Here is a 16,193-nt window from a genome sequence, read left to right on the forward strand (position 1 = left end):
GATTGCTCCTCTGACTGTCAAATAAAAAGTAGCAAGCGCGTTTTGAAAATGTGATAGAAAGTACTGATATTAATGTAAATAATATTCCTTCTAGTCAAAGCAAGGTTAGGTTTAGTATCAGATTTGGCTGATAAAGTTTTTAAACACACTTTGTAATTACAGAATTGGACTCAGGAGATGACCAGGTCAGCTTCTAGAAGATCTGAGATTCACACAATATTTATTGTTGAGTTTCTAGCAGAATACTTTTATGCTCCATCCAGATCATCAATGTAACAAATCATGAATATGAATAAATGTCTCACGATAACTTCATTTTTCAAGCACAGTCTGAACCACAATCTGGACCAACAGCAGTTCGCAGGCTGTTGAGCAAATCTATAAAACGTATAAAACTGATTGATCGGTGGAGACAAAATTAGCATCTTTCCTGTAGAGCTCATTTATTTTTGAGCTGTGCATGTCTGAACCTGCAGCTTTAATAACTCAGTGGATCATCAGCAGTACAAGAACACCATCCGCTGACATAATAATGTATAACATAACAGAAATGTTGAGATGGTGTTAGAATAATTTATTTTCTCCCCTGTACGAGGACATCTGGCCAGCAACACCAGCCCATAAATCCACAGAACATGCTGAGACAACAGAACAATAGACGCTGGCTGCAGAGGTAAGCTGTGATGCTGACAGGTGTCAGAGTTTCCCTGTGAATAGTTTTAAGGAGCTGTGATATGTAGCAGGAGAAAATCTGACCAGGGCAGCAAACTGACAGAGCTGAGTGTGTCTGCATGATGCAGTTGTTGTTCGGCAGATAACATCTGGTTCCAGCCGTTTTTCATTCAGCAAGTTTCAGGTTTATAGGAGAGCTGATCAATAAATATGATTTCTGTTTAGTCATTTTCTTTTTAGCTTCAGTTGATGCTGGATTGTTGTGTGACAACCAGTCAGTATAAACCCAGCTCGTAAATGAAGACCTCATTGTGTGAAGTGTACTTACCTATGTTTTGCTTTAAATCAAGAAACCATCGGAATTAGAGAGAGCTCAAGAAACTTTTTGTAAATAGTTCAGGAGAATCTGTGCAGTGTGTTTTGCATTTGGAACACTGCACTGGGAGCTGGGATTGGTGGACATCACATTTTTGGAACTGTTGGTTACAATGTTTCTGCATTTGTAAATAAATTCACTGTCCCTGCTAAGGAAGTCTTTTCTGAGCAGTTTCAAAACCTGATGCAAAACTTGTTTTATTAATGAAACTAGTATGTAGTTTGGTGTCAAGAACTTGTCACTATATTAACAATAGTTCACATATTTAATTAACTATATCAATGTATTAATTATGCATTTAATAAATGGGTTAATCAAATATTCATTTATATGCATGAAGATCCTATTCTAAGATGTGTTTTTCTTTCTTTTTCTTTTTTTTTTTTAGATTTTTTTGCAATCATATATGTCATTTAAAAAAATCTATTCCAAAATTTGTATTATACAGTATTCCCTTTCGATAGTGTCCAAATAAGACTATTATTTACTGTATTTAATCTAATTAATAATATCTATGGTCAATGTTTGGTGAGACTGACAGGTGGTGGGACAGACCCTCTGATCACTTCCTGTTCGCCAAAGTGGATTTTTAGTTGCTTGGAAACCAAAGACTCTTTTAAGACAGTTTTAATGGGATTGAGTGATTGAATGATGTCTTTGCACTGCAGTCTATATCCAACAACATCAAGCGGTTACATCAGCTCTCAAAGAGTTCAAGTTACGAATACCTCACCTCTCTGCAACAGATGCCTGCTCGAATTTAAAATTAATGGGACGATCTGCAGACCAGCCACTGTTTAGGGACACACAGCTGGGATCAGGTTCAGGTCCAGCGGGTGTCGTATGGATCCTGTTAGAAGAAAAAAAAAAGCTGATAAAGACTTGGAATACCTTCTGTCGTGGAGGTGTGGTCCGTTCCTATAGTGAGGTCGACATGAGAGGAGTGTGCAGTCAGATGGAAAGCTGGTTGGCATGTGTGCTGAACAAGAGAATTTGATACAAGTGCACAATCAATAAAAACTGTTACACAATTGAAAGAACAGTGTATCCACGGTCCGTTGGACCTTCCTCATCCCAAAGACAAAGTGGTTTGCACACTGAGCTTGAGCAGAAGGAAATGCCAAACTAGTGTTGGCAGTGTAAGAACATAACGCCACCCAGAGGTAAACACAGTCATTAACACTGTGCAGGACTATTGATGGGCTTACTGTGAGCAGCAGGAGTTTAAATGTACATGTTTTACACATGTTTTAGAGAATAAAGGAATTCCTCGCTCAGTGACTTCCCTTGAGATCCAGTTTAGAAACCGGGAAATGAAGACAAGCAGTTGATTTAAATCAGACACCAAACTGACATCAAATAGTTTGCGTTACTAACAGCTCACCTCTCTGCTGCAGACACAGGTTGGACTTTAAATCTAACGGCTTCATTTTTAGATGCATCACTCTTTAAGGACACACAAATGGGTGGAGGTCCAGGCTGGTTCCTGTGAATAATGATGGAGCAGTGATGTGAGTGCTGAGCTGTGACATGGAGAAGAGTCATGGACAGCTAGAGATGGTCATCTCACCTCTGAGTGGTTTTAGAGGGAGGGACTCCCTCCTCTCTGTCCTCACACTGATCCATGCTGCTGAATTCACATCCACATCAGCTCACACACACGTTCTACCTTCACCTGCAGAGGAAACACAAATCATTCATGTGCACATCAACCGTGTGCTGTCCAAATATCAGCTGCTTCTGTCCTGCTTCATCTCAGTGTCAGCTAAGAGAATGACAAACCCACTATGTGTCAACATTTGATGGATGATGACACAGAAATGTGAAATGTTATTGACCTAAATCTGTCTTGATGATAATGAGAAGCTCTGATGAGTTCTGACTGTCTGAGAAGTTACTAGGATGATGAAACACTGGGACTCAGCCCAGTCCTGACATCTTTGCTATTTTCACTTGATAACAGCAGCTGTTTAAAGTTAATGAGTGTATTTAACAGTAAAGTGAATGTGAACGTGAGACACTGTGTGCTCACAGCTAAAGGCTGCAGTCAGCTGTGTTAAAGCGTCTTTCACACAATGATCCTTTAATAAACACTCAGAGCTCCATGTCGATGAAGCAGTCATGGGTGAGGTTTTCTGCTGACATGTTGACACTGTGACTTCAGCTTTTACGGGCTTCCTGTTTCATATTACACTTCCTCCTCACAGTCGGCCTTATTTCACAGCTGCAACTAAATTTCCTGAAGAAAATCCAAAGACAGCTGAACGTTAAGGCATCACTTCCTGTCATGTCATGTCTAAGTTACAGCTAGAATAAATCATAATTTACAAAGTCTGCTGCTTTTTCTGTAACCATCTGACCATTAACTAACTCTGCTGCTCTCATTCACAAAGCGCTCAAATAGATTTTTAACTTGTGTCTTTCAGAGCTCTTAGCATTAGGATGCTGTCTGGCTACCTTAGCGTTCAAGCTCTGGCAGGTGTCTCGTTTGTAAATATTAATCACAGTGATGGTAAAGGCTAACTCACAAAGTACAAATTATACATATGTACACAAACACGAACGTAGCTCAGAATCACACACTCGGCCTCGTTGGTCCAGCTGTGAGTCCGTTACCGTGAACTATGGAGCGGCAGATTTGTGCTGTTTGTGCAGGAACTAAGCTGCACACAGCTGATTGTAGCCAGGAAAACATTACACACTGGAGAGAACGGAAATAAAACCAGTGAAGAAATCAAACATGAGCAGAACAAACAGTAAAGTTCATAAAGATAAACTGTTAAAGAAGGAAATAAAGCAAACTTACAGTTTCTTCAAACACACACCAACAACAAGCTCCACTCCACACCTGGACACTAAACACAGACACACAGGTGAGCTGCTTCCTGGAAGGAGGCGGGACTCTAACTGAGGTATGGCAGGTGGGAGGGGCAAGGAGGCAGATTTTCACAATAAGAGCTCTTTGTTTTTCAATGAACTTAATTTCACACTGATAATTTGTGGTTGTGTAACTTTATGTGGTCAGATTGGACTTAATTCTATCACAATCAGGAATTTAGAAGATTCAGAAAAATGTTGATGGAAGACGTTCTCACTGTGGATTACAGTTAGTGATGTGCGGATCGATCCTGAAATATCGATTCCTCCGATACCAGACATTTATGTTCTAGAATCGATTCTCACATTAAAATATCGATATTTTAATAATTTAGGGTAAATTTGTAGTTTATAGTTAACAGGATTACAGTGGAAAGACACTATATCGTTCGGATTGTCTACATTGGAAGGAACTACTTACTCTTCCGCCTTTCATAGTCATGTGCGAAATACGGCTGTATTAATGTGTCCCTTGGCGTGCGCACTCACAACACTGGCTGAGCGTAATGGTAGTTATGTGCGGACGTATTTTACATCCACAAACAGCCAAGACGTGGTTTGCGATACATGTGGCAAGAAAGTGAGGTGTTGTGGCAACACCACAAATTTGTCAAACACATCAGAGTAAATCATATCACAGAATATGACAAGTGTATGTTGAGGCGAACTGAAGAGGAGGAGTGGACAGGGACAAGTGCTAGCGCGAGACAGACGTCTCTCACGGAGTCCTTTAGTGCTGCAGTCAGGCAACGTGTTCAAATAGCCACAACTTCAGTTTTTTTTTTATTTCTGTACGATGAATTCTGCATTATTAAGTGATAAGAACAAGTAATCTGATGTCCTGTAATCATTATGACGCTATAATTTGAGATATAATAAAAGATTAAAGTTTTTGTGCAAAGTATCGGTATCGGATCAGTATCGTCGATACCACCCTGAATTTTACTTGGTATTCGATCGGAAAGGAAATTAGTGGTATCGCACATCACTAATTAAAGTCCTGATTTTCAAGTGTCATTAACTACATGGATCCAAATGGAAAAATCCAGGCTCAAATTAACATAAAAGTACAGTTACAGCTTAATGAACTGTAAGTGAGTTCTGTTCTAAACTTCACATTTGACAGTCTGAACATTTAAATAATTTTACTGCTGTAAATGCATAATATATTATAGTATATTACATTATATAAATGTTCCACTGACTGCAGCAATAAATAATAAACCAAAGGCTTCGTAGTCTGTGGGCCCACTGTGGGTCCTGAATGACTTCCATGAAAAAACCTTTTAAGTGACTCCTCTCGTCTCACAAGTCTGAGCTCCTCACTGAAATTCAGCTTCAAACCAACCAAGTCCAAACCTGCTGCACAGACAGACAGGTGAGCTGCTACCTGGAAGGTGTCAGGGCTCCACCTCTGATTGAGAAAGAAGGTGGATTTTCACAATAAGAGCACGTGTTCCAGGAGGACTTTGATGTATTGTGAGCTGTAGAATAAGGAGATGGACTGATGTTATCTGACACAACCTCTGTCTGCAGAAAATGAGTCGATGAATAAACTGCAGGTGATGGTTTCCACACATCAGACTGAATTTGTTTCAGCTCACAGCTCCAACATTACAACTATTTTAAATTCAAACACTTTCATCAGCCTGAATATCAAACATCATAACTTACAAATAGTCAGCTGACTGCTCCTGTAGATGGAGGACAAATGTTTAATACAGCTACAGCTGTGGAGGAGATGTGAACATTAGTGTTTCCTCTGAAGAAGAAACTCTTCAGCTTCTTAAAGTCACCTCCACATTCCCAATTTCCTCTTTTAAAGATGAAGATGGTTTGTGAAGAACTTTGATGTTTCTAAAATTTAGGAAATGTCACAACTCTATGTTATTGTTTGGCTTTTTCAGTGTTTTGTTTGTTTGTGAGTAAATTGGTTTGGCTGAGATTAAAAGGTTATTAGATTAGATTAAATTAAATTTTACTTTATTAATCCATCGGGAGGGTTCCTCCGGGTTTTCACACAGCTGAATAAACGTCAAACAGAAAACTAATTAAACAAAGTGTGAGACGGCCGAGAGTTTGCTCCAGCGCGGGGTTATATTATAGATACCAAGGAGCAGACGGCCGAGTTTCACTCCACCGAGGGAGCTCGTGATGTACTACCCGGCTTTCTTTAGACCGCGAAGGCCTGGTCCTCAGGTGGAAGCAGCCTCTGAATTTGGACACCCCTGCTGTTTCCGGGTGACATTTAATGTATTTTATCCGATAAATAAACACTGTAAATTGTATTTATCACCCCCAACAGCCCTTTTGAATGTCTCCCTAATTCTGAGGTCTCAAGGTTGGCAAGTATGGCACTTCACTTTTTTCCCACATGTATCACAAACTACGTCTCAGCTGTTTGTGGAGGTAAAATACATCTGCACAATTACGCTCAGCCAGTGTTGTGAGTGCGCACGCCAAGGGACACATTTATACAGCCGTGTTTCGCACATGACTATGAAAGGCGGAAGAAGAAGTAGTTCCTTTGAATGTAGACAATCCGAATGTTATAGTTTCTTTCCACTGTGTTCCTGTTAATGATAAACTACAAATTTACCCTAAATTACTAAACTATCAATATTTTAATGTGAGAATCGATTCTAGAACATAAATGACTGGTATCAGAGGAATCGATATTTCAGGATCGATCCCCACATCACTACTCGCAGTAGCACAGGAACAGAGCAGGAGGGAAAGAGAGAGAAAGAGAGCCAGGGACAACAACATCACATTAGAAAGGTATAGTAATTAGGCACTGTTTTGGATGTTCAGTTAACACTAGAAATGTGCTTTGGAGTTTGTACGTGCTTCGTCACTAGGGGCCACCGCATATATTTATATATAAACATATATGAATAAAACCACTTTTTTTTACATTAGTAATTCCTTTTGTGCATAATTTTATATTATTGTTAATAATAAATTAATTAAGCAACAAAACAACCTGAAGAGCCGGTTCGGAGCTGAAAGAGCCGGCTCTTTTTAGTGAGCCGAGCCGAAAGAGCAGGTTCTCTAAAAAGAGCCGGAAATCCCATCACTACAGAGGACCCCTTTCCACTTCCCACATTTCTAAATGTGACAAGCTCTCATAAGTTTTCCGAGTTTAGTTTGTCGATGCTGCTGCCGTCACAGCCGTGATGTGACAGCTCCATTTCTTTTGATTTTGATGAGGATTATTTTCTACCATGGCGCACGTTTTTCCATTCAATTGGAGGCTTGAGGTGACAACAAGCAGACCAGAAACGAGCCAGCTCCATATACAACTCACGTTGCCTGTCTGACAGCAGTGTAGTAGTTGAGGAAGGCTGAGGTTCATGGACTGGTTCTTATATAGCGCTTTTCTACTCTTCTGAGCACTCAAAGCGCTTTACACAACTTGTGCATTCACCCATTCACACCCATTCGCACAAGCACATTCATGCTCAGCCGGCGCTCCTCTATGAGAGTCCCCAGTTCAGAGGAAGCTCAGAGGTGTTTCTCCACTTTAAAGAGAAGCAGATGTTCCTGTGAGATGCAGGACAGGAATCTCTGAACGTCATGCTTCCATTAAGAGGAGCCCCTGCTTCATACCTCCTTACACCTTTACTTTCTCCTCTTTCCTTTACTCCTTCATCGTCTTCTCAGTCCTCCCATTCTCCTTTTTACTTCCTATTCTCTCCTTTCCTCCCTCCATCTCACCAACTCATTTTCCTTGGTTGTCTCCTTCTTTTACTTCTTTCCTTCCATCAGTCCCTTGTCCCCACCTTCTTTGTCCTTCTCTCCTTCCTCAGAGTCTTAGTCTTAAAACATGAGTGCTTAGCTGCAGGGAAATGCTGAAAAAGCTCAAAGCTTTCATTGTATACCTCTGATTTCACAGCAGTGTTCTGGGACTGAGGGTTTTTGTGTCAGAAGGAGAGTGAAGCTGACAGTAGAGACACTGCAAAAGGAAACAGCAGCTGGCTGGGCAGTATTGTGAAACCAGAGCAGTGCATACTCTGTGTTACAGTAATAAATAATTAGGCAGCAGTCTAGAAACACTGTGTCCATTGTTTGTTAGTTTGTGTTTCCCTAGTAATGGCAAGATAAAGTTTCATCAGGGTTTGAAGCCTTTCAGCTAACTGCCTCAAGGAGGTTCAAATGTTGAGGGCTTCATGTGTACACAAACCCCCCTGCTGGTCAAAAAACCCCAAATAGGCAGAGTTATTATAGGTCATGTTAAGTGCACTATATGTGTTTGTTTTTACCAGTGTGTGCATGGCAGCAAAAACAAGAACTACATTCACCTTAATACATGTGTTTGTTTGTTTCACTGTGTTGTATCCTCCATTTCATGTTTTCATTCAAATACAATTTCTGTGTTTGTTTGTGCGTATTGTTCTGTAACATGCCAGCTCAATGAAACTGAATGTTAATGGCTGCTTACACCAAGGTAGATGTCTATGGCAATGAATCTCAAACTATCAGATATCACGTGTGGGACTAATAAAGGTTATCTTATCTTATCAAAGAAACTGCTGCATAAAGAAAGGAAATTTGGTCTTCTCATTTTTCCTCCTCATATTTTGTCTCCACCATTATGAAGACTAAATATTGTCATGGAACGTAATATTTTTAATAGACTAAGGTGATCTTTAACTAGTGGTGATTGGAGCTACATGCAGTAATACTACTAATGCTAGCGCGTTTCTTTTCAACAACTCAATTCAGCAGCCAGATGGTCGGGCTGTCGACAGGCACACACTCGGACGTTCAGCTCTCCATTCTTCCTTCACATTCTTCATATAACCATGTTTCGAGAGTAAATAAAAGGGCTTAATGCCCTTTGTACTAGAAAATACAGCTCTTAACAATGCAAAGCTATCAGCAGAGGCGGTAAAAGTACAGACATTATTTATTTAACGTACAGATACTAGTGTTGAAAAATAGCGTCAAAGGCAGAACTTGAGATAATTATTCATGCTTTTATCTCTTCTCGTTTGGATTATTGTAACGGTCTTTTCACGTGTCTCAACAAATCAGCTCTGGATCGCCTTCAGTCTGTACAGAATGCAGCAGCAAGACTTTTAACTGGTACAAACAAGAGGTCACACATTACTCAAGTTTTGGCTTCTCTTCATTGGTTGCCTGTAAATTTTAGGGTTCATGTTAACATTTTAGTTGTAACTTTTAGAGCTCTGCGTGGTGAAGCTCCCCAGTATATCTCTGACCTGCTGAAACCTCATGCTTCATCCCGAGCACTTAGGTCTTCAGGTCAGAGGCTACTGGTGGTCCCATGTACTAGGTTTAAAACACGTGGGGATCGGGCTTTTCAGGCACTGGCACCGAGGCTGTGGAACTCTCTGCCGTTGTCTTTACGCTGTCTAGACTCTACTGACTCCTTTAAAAAGCTTATTTTCCACCCTGATTTATGAATAAATTCTTTACAAATCCTACCATGTGAATTCATGGATTTTTTTTTTCACATTCTGTCTCTCACAGTTGAAGTGTACCTCTGGTGCAAATTACTGACCTCTGTCATCATTTTAGGTGGGGGAACTTGCACAATCGGTGGCTGACTAAATACTTTTTGCCCCACTGTAACTAACATGTGAAAGGGTTTGGTGCGCCATTGAAGTTGATTTTTCGCCCTCTGGTGGTCAGAAGATAAACTGTGACTGTCTGTGTCCATGTCTGTGAATGTTCTCAGTCATCCAGGTCATTGTAGGTCATCCAGGTCAATGTTCACATTTTGGACAAAGAGGACAGATGGTTTGAAAGAGGAGTGAAAGAAGCCATCTATGTCCACTGTGAGCGACCATCTTTGAACAAAGGCGGGGCTTTACGACACCAACTCTCTGCCATCTATAATCCAGTTTTGAGATCCCTTCCCAGACGCCTTAACGCCCACTCACATCCTGGGCCATCTGACCTCAGGAATTCGCATGATAAGGTGGGGCCAGGTTTTACAATAAACCCACCCGAAACTCTGGCTGATTGGAGCCCACACCCAGTTTCACACCTTGGCTCAGGTGATTAGAGGATCATCAGGGGGTCCTTTTGTCCCTCTGTGGGGGGATACTCCCACTAGGTTTATATCTGGGACTCTCCACCATTTGACCTTAGAACTGAAGAAGCTTCTCGGATGAGAGGTGAAACGTCTTCAAGCAACTTAAAGAAGTCCAGACGCTTTTCTTTGCAAGCTCCTTTGACTACGATGACCTGGATGACTGAGAACCTTCACAGTTCTTTACAACAATGACACAGCTTCTAAATATTCTACATCAAAACAAATCTGTCACCAAATCCACCAGATTCGCTAGCAGGTGTCAAGCAAGACTGAATGGATTTAAGTGCAGATCCAGCCTGAAAAACAAGAGTTCACAGTTTATTCGCACAAATCACCAAAGTGCAACTGTATATACAAGTGACGAGCAGGATCCAGGGATCCGGGGGGAGGAGAGGAATTTCTTTTATTTATGTATCATTCACATTATTTTATTGTATAATGCCTTGGTGCCACTGGATTTTAACATGTCTCACACTCATACAGTAAGACAAATGGTGGGGGTCTAGTAAGGAAGTTGGGGGAAGCCGACAGCTCCACAGGAAGTCTTTTGTCTCTTCGAGGACTCTGGGAGGTAGCAAGGGAGTGTGAAACAGCTGTGTACTGCCTTTTGTTCCTGTGAAAGGTATTTAACTGAGAGCCATGCTAGGCTCAGAGAGACTCTGCTGACCGTCTGCCCCGCGATCATGCAGGCTCTCCAGAAATTTGGTTTGTCTGTTCTTTGTTTTTGATTAAAGAATGTTTGCTACCGCTCACCGCTCGTCTGCAGGCTTTATTTAATGGAAAACTTCCACAACAGGGCGGTTAGTCCACATACTCAAATCTTCAGTGCGAGCTCGTCTACTCTCTTCTCCGTTCAGAAGCACTCCACGACACGCTCCTCAGTCTGCCATAAATCCTCTTCTGCCACTCACGCTTTTCACTGTCTTGCTCCAGTCCACACAGCTGCACACTGCGATCAGTGTTCCCTCTAAGCTGCGCACGTGTGCAATTGTGCACTACTGGCACGGTCTCTGCGCAGAGAAAATCTGTGTTGCGCACAAAAAAAAATCCAAGCTGAATTGAAATTAAAATTAAAACTTTAACAATTCTGTTTGGCAGTGTTAGTCAGTGACTGGCTGCTCCAGTATGGGATTAGAACGATGCCACCTTATCCCACAGTCCAGCCAATGATGCGATTCACATTCGTATATACGCAGCTAATCAACGTGGTTGACAGGCTATGACAGCGTCCTTATGTGCCCACACCGGTGTTTTAGCTAGCAAAGCGGCTGATGTGGAGTGAAGCCACATTAATCACAACATGTACAACCATTGGAGATGTGAGCAGGACAGACAAACAATTGATGGAAAAAGTGTGGACTTTATACCAGTTTTTAAATTGTGTTGATCGGCCACGTAAAACCAGAGTTATGATAAAAATATATGCAATGCTTGGTTTTCTTTCTGAATACTGTCGTTGTTTATATTTACTGCAGGAAGAAACGGTTTAAGGAAAACGCTCGAAAGCCTGTGAGCAAAGACAAAACCAAAACACACCCACCCATTCCTATTAGTCGAAAAATGTACCATGTGGACCAATCAAAAAATGATATGGCAACATGGCATTTATTTTTTAGGAAGGGGGAAGTTTTAGGAGTGACGGCGGTGTTTTGAGATGTGAGAGATTTGAGACGTTTAGCACAAATCTTGTGTAGTTAGTGTGTAGTGTAGTCAATAGTGTTGTGTGTGTCAGAACAATGAGGCGACGGCTGAGTGTTACAGGTGTTACAGCAGTGACACATCTGCTGCTGTCAGGCCTGCAGGTATTAGGCTGATGTTCTCCTTCATCTCATAGTGGACAGAAATTGTTTTTTGGAGCGGCACAAATAATTTGTGTGGCATCAAATTTGATGCAGAACAGCTGATTGTTCTGTAAATAGTTTGAAATGTTTATTTAAGAAAACGCCTTGTGGCTCCATTTAAAAAAAAATAGCTGCAAAAAACTTTGTTGTTTGCATAACTCAGTTACTTTTTTGAAGAAGTAACTATATAATTAATTGCCCAACATTGGTTATTATATACTGTATTTTGCAGACAGAGAGTTACAGACTCTCTCTGGGACCACAGACTCAGACTCATAATACAAGTCACAAGAGCTTTATTAAAAATAAAAAGAAAGTTGTGTTTTCAAAATTGGAAGTTCAAGTTATTTTACTTCCAATAGTGTTGACATACTACACAAGGTCATCAACAAGATTTTAAATTTTCATTGTAAGTGGGCCAAAGCAGTTAATTAAAAGTAGTCTAACATAAATGTAAATGCTGTAATTTGATTATTTTAATAAACATGTAACTTGGATGGATTCGATGCTGGCGTGACCACAGTGCACACGTCTAATGTTGCTCACAGTGGTCCAAGGGACGCTCAGGGAGTTTGTGCGTTCGCTCAGACATATGAAATATTAGAGGGAACATTGACTGGGATCCAGGGAAAAACAGACTAACAGGTCCAGGAAGCAAGAAGTAATTCTACATCCAGAAATTACAAACATGAGATTGAGACTAGCCGGGGCTTTACGAACACAGGGCATTCACCGTTCCAGCGACGAGCTGCTCTGAGCCACCACGTCAAATAGTAGCCACAAATCATAGGAACAAATCAGTGGCAGGTGGGTGGGCCAAAAGCGAGAGCCCAGTAATGAGCTCTGCCCAGGCAGGTAGAAGGCAGCGATGTTAAAAAGAGAGAGAGACACACACACACAAAAACAAAACTACGGCCCGACATTAGCCAGCTGGAGAGACACGGGGACCATGACACCATTACCCTTTGTGATAGTTTTCATGTTTCATATGAACTAAGCAAATACACAACATATGCAGTGCTATACAGAAATATTTACATACTTATAACAAGACCAATTTCACATGTTTAATGCACTCTTTGCCATTTATTAGATTAGTCACATGCATTATGATATCACAATACAAAACATATCATGGTTATAACTCTATTAAAAACTACTGATCCAGTATTCTCAGCTTATATATCTGAAACATTTTTTAAATTGATTGAAACAATAAGAGCATGTAGAAAGCTTGGTGTCGTAGAATTTTGTAAATAAAGTCTGCAAGACGGAAAGAGCTGTGGTCAAACAATTTATCACTGCGTGCAAGAGAACACGCACACATCAAAGTATAACAGGTTCATAGTAATGAGCATTCCAACCTCGGGGCGTCGCAGTGCCCCTTTTATAACATCACACAAACTCTATGTGTCTTTTCAGTTACAACAGTCTTTTCTCCAACCCAGGCTGTTGGTGAACGCAAGAATGTGTGGGTTGCATGCATGCAAAGGTTATACAAAAATCATACAGTGAAGTTCTAACAACGTAAATCTAAATGTGAGGGTTAACTAGAATTTTCCCATTACATTGGAAAATTCCTATTGAAAAGAGAAATCAAATATTTCAATTCATTTTATTGAGCTCAGACTTGTTGAAAATGCAGAGGAGCTGGTTATGAACTGAGCTTCAGAGAAACACAACATACTGATATTCACTGTGAAGCTTCCATCTTTAAAGGACAGAAGAGGATGCAGTTTACAACGAATCATTTAGAACAGTTTAAAACATCAACTGATTGAATCCATGAATCTGAAAACGAGTGAAAGAGACAAACATGTACAGACTGAACTATCTGCTCAACTGTCAGAGCGTTTCTCTAACTGAAGACACTCTTTACACTCAACTCAGCACAGACTCACTGAGGAACCAGGAGACCGGAGTCTAAATCCGGGATAAAGAGTTTCAGTGAATGTGGTGTTGAAGGTGTGGAGGTGGATCAGAGAGTCAGAGGAGACTCTGTAGAAGGACAGAGTGCCAGCAGGACAGTCCACATACACTGCTGCTCTGTTAGAGACAGAGGAGGAGGTGGAGGAGGAGGAGATGGATGTTTGTCTGTTATTGTGCCAGACAGAACGAGGACCATCATCATCAGAGCAGCTGAGACTCCAGGACTGATTGTTGTATCCAAACAAGCAGTCTTCACTGTCTCCTTTCCTTCTTATTCTTCTGTAACTCACTGATATATAAACGTCTCCTCTCCACTCGACCTCCCAGTAACAGCGACCAGTCAGACCATTTCTACACAGCAGCTGGTAATGAACATCAAATCTGTCTGGATGATCAGGATATGACTGAACCTCCTTCACACGTGTCACCTTCTTGTTGTTGTCATCAGACAGTTTGATGTTTGTGTGTACTGTGTTTGTGTCGATTGTGAGTTGACAGGAATCTGATGAGAGAACAAACACAATCCAGCTGCAGTTATTGATCCATCATCTGTTCATTGATTGATACTTTGATGATGACGCCTGACATCAGAGATGTGAATGAGTGATGTGACAGTTTGAAAATGGTTGAATGTGTGCTGCTTTGTTTTCATGAATCCCATTAAAAACACACTTACACTTCCTCAGACCTGGTGTCAACCATCGGACTCCAGCAGGCTCCACCCTGAAAGGAGGAGGGGGGTCAGACCAGCACAGTCTCTTTCAGCATGCACACATGGACATTACATGGCTCTCATACACATACTGTTAGACACTGATAACAGACCAACAGATTTTCACAAATTCACTTCAATCCACATGTGGATCAAACTGCTGATGATTTGGACTGATCCTGGATCTGTCAGTACACCCTGTATTGAATTAAATTCAAACTGTGACCTTCATTATCTTTATATTTCTCTTCTCTTTATGCTTCTTTGTAGTGTGTAGTGTGTAGGGCTACATGCTTTCAGTCAGTAGCCCTACCACTGTTCCTTCACAAATCCAAAGTTTTTAATTCTCAAACCAAATCCTTAATCTGAGAATAATTACCATCAGCAATAACATCCAGTAACAATTCAAAAAGCCACCATTCCCGACATATACACATAATCCAATCAGCTCATCTCTCACCAGCCAAACTCTCTCATCTGCACCTGTGCTATGCTCCCACCTGTCTTTGTGTTTGCAGGTAGCTCCCAGTGTATATACTCTCCTCTTTTCCTGCGCCTGCTTTGAATTTCTGTTTGATGGACTTTGTGTTTCATCATTTTACAGTTTTGCATTTCGAACAATGAAAGCTCCTTTTTATCACTTCCTTCCTGCCTCTGTATCTTCCACCTGGGTCGTTTCTAACTATATTTCTTTATTGCATTGTTTTCAGTTCTATGATTTTGCATATTGGCTTTTCAAAACAAATTTCGACTTTTGTCTATGAGGAGCACTAGAAACACATACATGCATTTCTGCACTGCTGCTTACCTTTAAATATATAGAGAGCATGCCATAGTTGTCAGCTTCTATCACAGCTGTCAATATAAAAGTTTATCTAAATAAATGTGGGCGATCGTAGCTCAAGAGTTGGCAATTTGAGCCCCGGCTCCGACAGTCTCGGTCGTTATGTCCTTGGGCAAGACACTTCACCCGTTGCCTACTGGTGGTGGTCAGAGGGCCCGGTGATGCCAGTGTCCGGCAGCCTCGCCTCTGTCAGTGCGCCCCAGGGTGGCTGTGACTACAATGTAGCTTGCCATCACCAGTGTGTGAATAGGTGGATGACTGAATGTGTAAAGCGCTTTCGGGGTCCTTAGGGTCCAGAGGTTCAGTCAATGAGCTTGTCAATAGCTTTAATGCTAACATGTTAAATGTAATGGACACTATTGCTCCCATTAAGGTGAAGGTTATCTCTGGAAGAAAAAAGTCTCCATGGAGAAACTCCACACTGGTGAAAAATGAAAAAAGAGAGTGTAGGAAAGCTGAGCGCAGATGGAGAAAAACAAACCTCCAGGTTCACTATGACATCTATAAAGAGAAACTTCACAATTATAATTTACTGTTATTGTTAGGCTTTGAATGAGGTGAGTAAGTGACGGAAGTGACGGACAAGGTAAGCGACTCATGTTGTAACTGACGTCAGACGCTGGAGATTTTGGCGGAAAATTAAAGCAAATGGTAGTTTAGATTTGAACAAATTCATTTAAGCTTCAGCATTACCAAATACACTTATCAATTGTCTTATAACTAACACTATTTGTCTAAATAATCTCCAACACCCTGGAGAACAACGAGGAGAGTTTAGAGACTCTCCAAGATTACATCGATCAGTGCTTTCAGGATCTCGTGATGAAGAAGACCCCGTGTGCAGCTTCCCCGGCCAAAGCTGAGACGCCGTCGTC

The 16,193-nt window shown here is 41.1% G+C and overlaps 1 protein-coding gene across 1 annotated transcript in view; it reads right to left on the reverse strand.

Annotated features, from left to right (window-relative positions):
* Positions 1-13,714: 13,714 nt before the first annotated feature.
* Positions 13,715-16,193, reverse strand: part of LOC102199927 (protein NLRC3-like) — a 57,671-nt gene continuing 55,192 nt past the window's right edge. The window contains exons 6-8 of the mRNA XM_013907852.1: positions 14,439-14,485; positions 13,945-14,264; positions 13,715-13,756 (exon numbers count right to left, since the gene is read on the reverse strand). Of these exons, the coding sequence (XP_013763306.1) occupies positions 13,715-13,756; positions 13,945-14,264; positions 14,439-14,485 (409 nt within the window). The remainder of the gene's footprint in view (positions 13,757-13,944; positions 14,265-14,438; positions 14,486-16,193) is intronic.

The sequence above is a fragment of the Pundamilia nyererei genome, unplaced genomic scaffold (assembly GCF_000239375.1).
Source record: "Pundamilia nyererei isolate P.nyererei 1_Seehausen unplaced genomic scaffold, PunNye1.0 scaffold00557, whole genome shotgun sequence".
In the NCBI taxonomy this organism is placed as follows: domain Eukaryota; kingdom Metazoa; phylum Chordata; class Actinopteri; order Cichliformes; family Cichlidae; genus Pundamilia; species Pundamilia nyererei.